This window comes from Neovison vison, chromosome 2 (genome assembly GCF_020171115.1).
Source record: "Neovison vison isolate M4711 chromosome 2, ASM_NN_V1, whole genome shotgun sequence".
In the NCBI taxonomy this organism is placed as follows: domain Eukaryota; kingdom Metazoa; phylum Chordata; class Mammalia; order Carnivora; family Mustelidae; genus Neogale; species Neogale vison.
This window is the reverse complement of record NC_058092.1, coordinates 11,458,387-11,469,908: the sequence shown is the minus strand read 5'-3', so window position 1 is coordinate 11,469,908 and position 11,522 is coordinate 11,458,387. Positions and strand designations below refer to the sequence as shown.

General features: G+C 38.5%; 1 protein-coding gene across 2 annotated transcripts in view; it reads right to left on the bottom strand.

Moving 5' to 3' along the window:
• Positions 1-11,522, bottom strand: part of SPEN (spen family transcriptional repressor) — a 97,939-nt gene that overhangs the window by 22,484 nt on the left and 63,933 nt on the right. For both annotated transcript variants that reach the window (XM_044237234.1, XM_044237235.1), the window contains 3 exons: positions 9,193-9,353; positions 7,472-7,672; positions 3,818-3,969 (listed from right to left, as the gene is read on the bottom strand). In XM_044237234.1, coding sequence (XP_044093169.1) covers positions 3,818-3,969; positions 7,472-7,672; positions 9,193-9,353 — 514 coding nt within the window. The remainder of the gene's footprint in view (positions 1-3,817; positions 3,970-7,471; positions 7,673-9,192; positions 9,354-11,522) is intronic.

Here is an 11,522-nt window from a genome sequence, read left to right as displayed (position 1 = left end):
CACATATTTTGTATATATGATTATTACTGTACTCTTAAAGTAAGCTGAAGAGAACGTTATTAAGAAAATCGTAAGGAAAAAAGTCCACATATAAGTGGATCCAAGCAGTTAAAACCCATGCTATTCAAGGATCAACTGTAATTCCCTTCTGCAATAATCTAAAATCCTTACTAGGGGCAGGCCACTGAAAATATAATACCTGAGAAGAGTAAGAATGGTAAAGAAATCAAGTTTTCAAAAAGTGATTTAAAATTCGCAATCCTAAGTTAGAAGACTCGTCCCACAGTGTACCTAACCATACCAAGCCTGGTGACTAATATGTATGGCAATGACCTCTCACATCCAAAATCAATCAGTACATAAATACCTGAACTATTTTGTAAAGATGTTACTGAACACCATCCCTAGATTAAAGAAGCACTCTACAAAGGCATAACCCCATCTCTTTATTTAAGTTTGTTTATTTTTAAGTGATCTCTATACCCAACATGGGGCTTAAACTCGAAACCCTAAGATCAAGAGCCCCATGCTTTTTCAACGAGCCAGCCAGGCGCCCCTTGCCCCATCTCTTTAGAATGCTTGAAACCTGTACTCACACCTGATGGCTCTGGTCCTGCCTACAAAGACAAGGTGGTATAAAAATTTGGCTTACTTACAACATGAAAATGGTCCAGAGAGGCAAAACTTATACTTAAGAACAATAATGACCCATATGGTGACTATCTAAAGTATTCTGTAAATCACAATCTAAAGTATTGCAATGATCTAAGCCTCTTAGGGGTCATAAGCCAATAATCAAAAGCTGAAATAGAACAAAATGAATAATGCACTTTAAAGAGCTGTTAGAGAGGGCGCCTGGGTAGCTCAGTGGGTTAAGCCGCTGCCTTCGGCTCGGGTCATGATCTCAGGGTCCTGGATCGAGCCCCACATCGGGCTCTCTGCTCAGCGGGGAGCCTGCTTCCTCCTCTCTCTCTCTCTGCCTGCCTCTCTGCCTACTTGTGATCTCTCTCTGTCAAATAAATAAATAAAATCTTTAATAAATTAAAAAAAAAAGAGCTGTTAGAGGAGTCTTTAAAAAAAAAAATGCAGTAATTTAGGGGCACCTGAGTGGCTGGCTCAGTTGTTAAGCTTCTGCCTTCGGCTCAGGTCATGATCCCAGAGTCCTGGGATTAAACCCCACATGGGGCTCCCTGCTCATTGGGGAACCTGTTTCTCCCTCTCCCACTCCCCCTGCTTGTGTTCCCTCTCTTGCTGTCTCTCTCCCTCCCTCTGTCAAATAAACAAATAAAATCTTTTTTTTTTTTTTTAAGATTTTTATTTATTTATCGGGGGCGGGGGAGCTAGCACGGGCAGACAGAATGGCAGGCAGAGGCAGAGGGAGAAGCAGACTCCCTGCCGAGCAAGGAGCCCGACGTGGGACTCGATCCCAGTACGCTGGGATCATGACCTGAGCCAAAGGCAGCTGCTTAACCAACTAAGCCACCCAGGCGTCCCTCTTTTTTTTTTTTTTTTTAAAGTAGTAATTTATATTCAAAATAGCTCTACTTAAGTAATGATAAGCAGGAGCTGATTGTCACCAAAATGTAGAAAGTAAAAACCCAGGATTAACTCCATTTAAGAGAAACGGTCTCCAACGAATACTGGTGGGTCGAATCGCCGCGACATAGGTTCTTCTAGCTATAGCATAATCTGTTATCGCGATAAGCAGCAGACCATTTCCCCAAAGTTTGTGTGTCATTAAAATAGCTACTCTCGTGAGCAACTGCAAACATGTTGAGATGTGGTTTGCAAACAGAATGCTGACGTGGCCACCTTACTGAGAAGCATGGCTTTTAAAACACAATAATCACTCCATTTTCAGCAACCCTGTCAATGAAAATTTATCTGTGTCCAAATACAACTTATTATACTGCCCCAAAATACAAAGTAGCAGCCACACTCCAAAGCAGGTCTGAAAGTTTTTATCAATTATGAACTGATTCAGGGCACCTGTGTGGCTCAGCAGTGGGTTAAAGCCTCTGCCTTCAGCTAAGATTGTGATCCCAGGGTCCTTGGATGAGACCTGCATCAGGCTCCCTGCTCAAGCAGGGAGCCTGCTTCCCTTCCTCTCTCTTTCTGCCTGCCTCCCTGCCTACTTGTGATCTCTGTCTGTCAAATAAATAAATAAAATCTTAAAAAACAAACAAACAAACAAAAACCCAATTATGAACTGACTCATAAATGCCAATCAGGAAAAAAATTTTTTAAGATTTTATTTATTTATTTGACAGAGAGAGAGCGAGAGAGAGAACAGAAGCAGGGGGAGTGGGAGAGGGAGAAGCAGACTTCCCGCCAAGCAGGGAGCCCAAAGCAGGGCTTGATCCCAGGACCCTGAGGATCATGACCTCAGCTGAAGACAGCCGCTTAATGACTGAGCCACCCAGGCGCCCCCCAATCAGCAGATTGAATACTAGATCACTGTGTAAAGACAGAAAAAGCTGGAGCCCACACAGGCAGGTGAACTCCAGGTCACTCATCTCAGCGGGCAGTATAGCTGGAATTAGAGTATATGATAAAAGAACTTAAATTGAAAAAGAAAGGAAAATGCATATTTTGCTGTTTCTCTAAATATAGATTTACAGAATTCTGTTTTTTGACTTTCTACCAACCACTTCTCTCACCCCTACTCTCCCCATAAGATGAGGTTTAGATCAGCTACAAGCACAAATGTTTTATTCTCCAGATTACACCACTAAACAAATAAGATTTTTGCTTACAACATCAGTGTGTAAATAGGGCCGGACAGCTGGATGGACAGAATGGTTGCATGCAGCACGCACACACACACACACACACGCACACACACACCCCTGAAAGATTAACAAATGTTTTCTCTACGCAGCACATTTTTTTTTTTAAAAAAAGGTTTTTATTTATTTATTTGACAGAGATTACAAGTAGGCAGAGAGGCAGGCAGAGAGGGAGAGGAGGAAGCAGGCTCCCCGCTGAGCAGAGAGCCCGATGCGGGACTCGATCCCAGGACCCCGAGATCATGACCTGAGCCAAAGGCAGCGGCCCAACCCACTGAGCCACCCAGGCGTCCCTACGCAGCACATTTTTTTACTCTCCAAAGTCCAAAATTACACAGCAATTTCTTTGCTGTTATTAATACGGAAAAAGTCTAGGGGAGACAGAAATAATTTTCCTACTTTTTCAATCACAAAACAAAATAGTGTATGTATCCCAAGGGTACAAAGCTGTAACCAAACTATTTTCATTAGAAAGTGACTCAAAACTTGAGTCACGAGGATCTGAGTCACGAGGAACAGAAAAACCCTCCAAATTCCTAAATTTAACAATGACTTGCATAATATAAAAAGTGATTCTAATTAAAATTTCAAAATAGAACTGAGCTTCCGGCATGACATCCACGTTCCAGTAATCCCCAAGGTAGTCTGATGTGCACTGTAAGAACACAATACTCACACACTAAGCTTCTGCTTCTTTCTTACAAACACATTTTCTCTTATTTTCCTTCCAACCCACAGGACTAGAGATGGCACTGAACAGCACCCCATGGACAAAGAAAAATAAGAAAAATGGACAGAAAAATATGCATGTAAACAAAATAAAGACAAATATCTCTTACACAGTTTTACATACACACACAGAATAGTTTTGCTGGGTCATCTTTTAGCAGGAGTAAAAAACACATAGGGCAAATGAGAAAGATATTCACTACACCATCTAAATATCATCTTTCCAAATACACTCTGTACTCTGCTTTATGTTTTATGACAAAGATCTAAAACTGTTTTTAGTGTAAAAAGCAACATACCACAATTTCTCCAAAGCGCTGGAAGATGTTGCGAAGGTCATGGTAAGTAGTGGTTTTTTCAAGGTTGCCGATGAAGAGGGTTCTTGTTGCTTTGGGGTGAAATTCATCTATCCTTTCATCCAAAGGACGAAATTCATTTTCACTTTCCGTTTCTGTTAAGTAGGATGGCGGCAGAGTAAAAAGAGAAGAGTTTTGTTTGTTTGTTTTTCAAGTAATCTCTACACCCAATGTAAGGCTCAAACGCACAATCAGAAGATCAAGAGTTGCATGCCCTATAGACTGAGCCAGCCAGGTGCCCCAAGACAAAGTGTTTTAATGAGTATTTATATATCATGGGAAAATCTACACTTAAAAAGCTACGTCTCTGAAATACTGGGCTTGACTACCATACAATCTGAAAAATTATATACCTTCAGAAAGAGCTGCCTTTTGCTAACTGCAAAGGCTAAAGAAACTTGTCAACAAAACTTAGGGAGACGTAACACTTTCTTTGATCTTTAAAACAGAAAAGTAGACTGAATTTCAGTCTGCAAGTTGATTTGTTTTAAAAATAATCACTGACACAGAAATAGATTTTAAATTCCAGCAAAAATAGTAATTACTTAAGCCTAATCTTAGGTTCCAAAAATTGTGCAGCAGGCTGTCAATGGGAAGTATAAAACTACAATCTGAAACACACATAAAACTCAACTGAAGGGCGCCTGGATGGCTCAGATGGTTGGGCGTCTGCCTTCCGCTCAGGTCATGATCCCAGAGTCCTGGGATCGAGTCCCACAAGCGGGGAGCCTAAGTCTCCCTCTGTCTCTCTTGCTCTCATGAATAAATAAATAAAATCTAAACAAAACAAAACAAAAAAACCCCAACTGAAAACAGCCCAGCTTTATTACTTAATTTTTCACCATTTTAGAAAATATTTAGCATTTTACATTTGTCATACTAATTAACACAGCCCAAGTGCCTAAATGTAGCAATTGTTAGGTAGAAGAATAGTAACTGTATAAAAACGGACTGAAGCAGCACTTAGAAACTTGCTGCTGCAAAGTTCCCAATGACAAACAAGAAGAGACTCAATGACTCTTAAGGTTTCTATTTCTAATGATCAAAAGCCCTTGTTCAATGTCTTATTCAAGCATAGCCTTTCTCTGAAGCTCCATTTCTAAACTTCACCCAGGGCAGAACATTCAGTGTTTTGTCATAATAATTATAATACAGCCCACAGAACACGTGTTCTCTCTTTTTTAATGTAAAACAAAGCCATCCAAAAAAGTTAATCAGCCTGGCTGGAAGTGTTTAGGGTCATGTACTGAATACTACTAATGTCAACTACAACACTGACATTAAAAAGATTCAAGATCTGAGCTGCTGAGTGAACTCAGAACACACCTCATTCCTGATTCCAGTTTCACGGCTCTAATGATAGCTCAGCTTAACCCTCCCGGCCTCATCAAGGACTATGTACCTTCACTGAGTCTGGTGGACCTGAAACTGCAGTCGCGCATGTACCTGTCTCTATCCCATCATATCTCCTAGGGAGAGATCTCATTTCAAGATTAACTAGGTTTTCTTGAAACTATCTAACAAAGGGCACATATTTAGGATTATTTTATTTAACAGGGGAGGAAAAATAATGAAGAGACAAAATAATTCAGACACATCTTGAGATTTACATTCCAAAAGGCAGAATAAGAAGGATAAAGCATAATTTGCAATCAATTAAATCTATATTTCTATCAAATAGCTCAGTAAACATTTCAAAACCAGAAATTCAGTTTAGCAAAAAATCTTTTATTTTAGCAAAGATTCTTTTAAAAGTGCACTTTCCATATGTGATCAGAATCAGTTTAAGTCTTAATGCCTATATATCATTTAAAAAATTCTTTTCATGTTTATAGGACTGTAATGCTCTGCACAGGACTGAGAGAGCACAATCTTAGGAAGACACCAGGGGTCTATCTGCAAAATTGGCTTCTTGGATTTAGATCTTTTTAACTATAAGAGGTCCTTGGCCTCAGGAAGTAATCAGCTCCATATGCTTCAATACAAAACATTAATCTTAGCCATCCAACAACGTAAGTAAGTCCCCCCACGTCTCCATACTCTATTCACCTGCTTTCAAATATCCCACTCAACAAGTGTTTCATGCTTTCCCATCTGGGAAAAGTACCTTTGAATTTTCCTATGCCTGACCCAACCAAACTTCTCAAAAATCTTCAATGGCACATGCTTAAAGCCCAATTTACATCCGGGGTGCTAATTAGGTAAAATGCATTTTTACAATAAAAATGTCAAGCTAGCCCCATGACCTGGAGATCTGAGGGCAGTCTATTATAATGCTCCTAAATTAGGGCCCCGTTACTTAATAATTATATATGGTTCTAAAAACTTTCTACATAGATTATATGACATTCTAAATAATATTCCTCAGGCCAACTGTGACCTGTTCTAAATATGTTAAATAAGAATTCCTGAGTTGCGCTCAGCTCAGTATAACTTAGGTTAGTACATCTCAAACTTGGCAAAGGAGAGAATGTGAGGGCATAACCTATAATCCCTTTGAATTCCTATGTTTATTATAAAATTATGCACATTTTGCAGTCTTCCCTCTAACAACTCTGTGCTTATTTTAATATATACAAATAACATTTACACATTCTTTTCAGGGAAATTCTATTTTTTCCCTCTTAATTGCCAAATAAATGAATATTCCAAGAGAATGAGCTATGTTTACCTTATAAATTCCACTCAGAATCTTTCTTTTTTAAAAGTAGTTCTACACCCAACATGTGGCTTGAACACACATCCCTGAGATCAAGGGCCGCACGCTCCATGGACTGAGCCAGCCAAGTGCCCCTTAAACATTTAGTCTTAAAAATTGGTCTCAGTTACATAATGTGACTGCAGAACTTAAACATTTCTGTTTACTCCTCCACAAATCTACTCACAATGTTGCCTTAAGTCAGGGGTTCCCAGACTTGAGTATGTGAACTCTGAACCATTGAGCAGGGATGGGGGAAAGAGTGTGCCTTTTAAACAAGCACCACAGGTGGTTCTCAAACAGGAGAAACACTGATCCAGGCGACACCTCAGAAGACTTCCTACCTTACAACAGGTCTTACAGGTAGGTTCAAACTAATAAAATGTCCCCTTGAAACTCTCAATGGGTCACACTCCTAAGACCTAGCCCTGATTTTCTTTGTCACTATCTCTCAAGGTCATGGAAGGTCATGGAAACTAGAACAACAGATCCAATTTGTGCTGGGCATAATAGAAATAAAACTGGTCTAACTAGTCCATCAAATCAGTGTAACAAGTAGCCTGTTTTCTAATTTAAGGTAATTCTGATGTCATTCTCCTAAGAACTATATCCTTATCTCAATCAACTCAATCCTTTTGGGAAGGCAGGACTCAACAAAGGGCTAAAACTCAGTCTTTCAGACTCTTCAAAGTCAGCATTTCTCCATCACAGGAACAGAACTATCTTCACCCTCCCTAACCAAAACATAATTTTATTAACTTGAACAAATGTACCCAGTCTTTAAAACAGAAGTCACTGGAAGTATGTCAATAAATAAAGCATCCAGATTCAGGATAAGATGCTGCCTTTTCACAAGCTGAAATACAAATTACACTAAAAATTAGCCTCCTTTCTCTTACCTGGCCCTATCCATGCTGTTACTTCAATCTGCATGCCAAAGAAAAGTTTTCCTTTTGATGCAGTCAGTGCTTTTTCTTGGTCCTCTTGCTGCCGAAAGAATACCAGACCATACCTCTCTTCTGAAGCTCCATGGATCTGCACTGAAGTCACCTTTCCAAATTTCTTAAATTCATGGAAAAGGCCATCTTTAAGGCTTGTATCTAAATCCCCCCCCAAAAAAACAAGGTGCTTATTTTTCTAATTTAGTTACAACTCAGTAAGCAAGCTATGAAATCTTTAGCTTGATTTTTGACCTAAATTTTGTTAGCATTAAAACATTTCTCTTTCAAATAAAATAACTCTAAAAATCACATTTTAGAGACTCCTGCACAATTGTGAAAATAAACTGAGTATCGGAAAATATCACTGGTTATTTGTTAGGTAAGAATGACATTGTGGCTATGCGGAAAAACCACCCTCCTACTACAGACAACAACGAAGAAGTTATGTATCTTTAATTCAATATGAAATAATGTAATTCACTTTTAAAAAAACACAACAAAAACAGGAAGGAAGGAAAGTGGAAACATTAGATAAAGCCAAGACTGGAAGACAGTGACAATTTTTAAATCTGGGGTATGGAGTAAGGGGCATTCACTCTGCTACTACTACTTTTGGCTAGGTTTAAAACTTCTAAAATAAAAATTTTATATACACGTATACATACATACATACACAAAACCTTAAAGACATGAGAAAGAAAGCTGTATTTCTAGCTTTCTAAGCACCATGTCAATGATAAAATTGTGTGGCAAGCAGCATTTAACAATGCTAACAACCCTAAGGTTTTCTACAGATTAATCAAACCATCTAGAGGGGTCTTCTGTTAATTTCTTTCATTATAAAAATTAAAACTGTACAGAAAGACAAGAAAATTTTACCTCCATCCACTCCTAAACAACTAAGTATTCTAAATCAAAAGCTCACCAACATTAGTGCCTCAACAACTCTATTCACAAATCTGGCTTATGTAGGTTTTAGAGGCTACTTTAATGAATAATTTAAGTAGTCACTAAAATGCACTTAGCTAAGAAGTACTAAGTTTGGTCTCTGTTGGTTTGACCATCTACTAACAGTTGTTTACATACTCAATATGCCTAATGTAAAAAATGACAGTACAGTATATAGACATTATATAATTGTCAATTTAAAATATTAAGAGTAAAAAAGACTTCAGTAGAGCTTTTAACCAGACTTTTTCATTATTCATGATTTTCCTCATTTAAAATGTTAGTATTTCGAAGCGGTTTTCCTATCATAGTTTAATGTTCAAAGTTTTCTCACAGAACATAGGACTCCAGGACAATATAATAAATGTAAATAAAAATATTATTTCTACAATTTCATCGTATCAAATTTCCCTTAATATCAAAATATTTAACCTAGACAGCGTATTTTTAAAAAAATAACCATGCTTTCTTTACAGAACATGCACCATACAGTCTTCGTGTATGTATGTACAACGTAAATAATATATATGCGTATATGTATGTGTACACAGTAAATACAAGTAACATGCCACCTTCATAAAGTTACCATCATTACTTGCTTTTTCTCATGGGGCATTATATATTAATGAGCCACAAGAGGGAAGCTTGTCCGAGCACAGAACTTAAGGTGCTCCGTCTCACATTCCCTCCAGTTGTAGCAGAGAGCAAACTACGGCGGTACAAATTGTTACCTGTAGAGCGTACTGGAAGATTCTGAACCTTGATCCCGAAACTTTTACGGGGCTCATCTTTTTCCAGGGCTGAAAGCAACTGGGAAGTGGGTGCTGGGACGGCTGCTGACTGAACCGATCGGGCAGGAGAGTCATCACTTGAACTGCTGCTGGAATCAGTGCTGCAGAAGCGTAAACGAAGACAAAACAGAGAAATGAGCAGCATGTAAAACTTCTTAAAATCAACAAGTAGAAAAAATTAAAAGCAATCATCTATATTTCTGGGATTTCTAGCTGCCCTGCCCTCTCCACATCTACTTTACACTCCTGCCTTCCAACACAGAATACAACAGCCTAAGGGAGCAAAAGTGTTGATCTTCTACCACTACACGCCCCCTAAAGAAAATGTTTCATTCTGTACAAAATCGGAACAACTTTTTCCAAATCAAGTAGGACTAATAAATGCAAGTAATAATAAAAGAATAATGGTAATAATGGTTTTGGATTCAGAGACCTCAATTCAAATTTTGACTTAGATGTAGAGCACGTATCCTTGGACAAGTAACTTAACCTCCTCTTGCTAAGCCTCAATTTCCACAGCTATTAAATGGAAATGGTAAAAGCACCTATCTTGCAGGGTCATGAATTAAATAAAATAACCCACAGGTCTGAGGAGTTTGGAGTATGACAGCCATCAGGAAATGAAGGGGCATTGCTCTGTTACTCTTAGTTCGAATGCTGCCGCCAACTGCCACAATCACCTCAGGGATGTGTCAATTTTGAGGAAAACAAAAATATCCAAAATAATTTCCTAGGTAATTTTAACTTTTAAGTATTTGAGGGACTAATGAAGAAGTATTATGTAAGTGACTCAAGTGTTGCTGATTTAGGCTCTTTTCTCTGTGAGCAATGTGGGAAATGAGTCAATGAAATTGAGAAGTTATTACTCTTCAGTTGGATAGAATCCTTGAAGGGGGAGACGGTTGAAAGACAAGAAAATATTATACCTGTTCATATAAGAGAGAGATATATTTAAACAAGTTTATTATGCCCAAGAACTACATGAATAATAGGAAAGTCTCTTTTTAGTACCAGATGTGCAAGGACTGCCACGGTTTTGTTCTGTTATTGCATCCTCAAATATATTAATAAAAAGCTATTTACAGGGTCTGTCATTTATTTACAGGTTTCTGAAATTTTGCTTCACACTTTCCCCTCCTTGCTGTGGAAGGCTTATCTTTTAAGCAATAACTCCCGGGGTGAGGGGAAGTGAAAGGAGGAGGTTTAATCCACTTTAAGCATACATTATAGAGGGAAGACCTGACAGTTTTTGTCATTTAAACTAACAACAACAGCTCTCATAGCCAAGATAATCTCTAAGACAGCCAGATAAATAAATCCAACTCAACAAGGTAAGGCAAATTTGCCACTGCTTTTTTAAAAAAATACTATAAGAAAACAGGGTATTATAACTAAGAATTTACACAGCATTTTTATTGAGCTCTCACATGCAAGGGCAAAAGATGAAAACGTCACAAGGTTATCAGAGCTCTCTGAAGCTTGAAACATAGAGAAATAAACCTATACTAGTAAGATCCAAAAGGTCATATGTGAGTTACAAAATACAACTTGGGATAGAAGCCTTCAGATAGGACCACAGATTGTCAATGCAAGGCCTCCTATACATGCGTAGGCATTGGTTTTCTCTGTAAAAATTTTTTTTCTAGGGACGCCTGGGTGGCTCAGTGGGTTAAACTGCTGCCTTCGGCTCAGGTCATGATCCCAAGGTCCTGGGATCGAGTCCCACATTGGGCTCCTTGCTCAGCAGGGAGCCTGCCTCTCTCTCCGCCTCTGCCTAACCCTTAAAAAAAATTTTTTTTTCTATATCACTCAAGTAAAGGGAGTGTTACCAGCACTAGGTGAACAGGATACTACGTTCATTCGAATTAAGGGTTTAATAAAATTAACTATGTTTAGCACAGAAGGGGAAAAATCCTGGTTATATGTACTAAGTCCTCCAAGTAATACAAGATTATTGGCAAAGCCACCATATGATTACAGTATAGAATATGTTATAGGGCTATCAACTTAATTCCAATGACTCACAAAAAACCATTAAGGAAATTACTCTAATTACAATACTGCCAATATTATAAATACCAAACTTCCTTAGCAGCAATGGGTAAAGTAAGTATGGGCAAGAGCAGAATTTCTGCTACTGAAAGAATCAGTGAGGCAAAAAACACCAAGATCCTATCAAGTGTGTGTCATGAAGGTGGAGAAGGTGAGGGGCACCTAGGTGGCTAAGTCAGTTAAGCAACGGCCTCTGGCTCAGGTCAGGATCCTGAAGT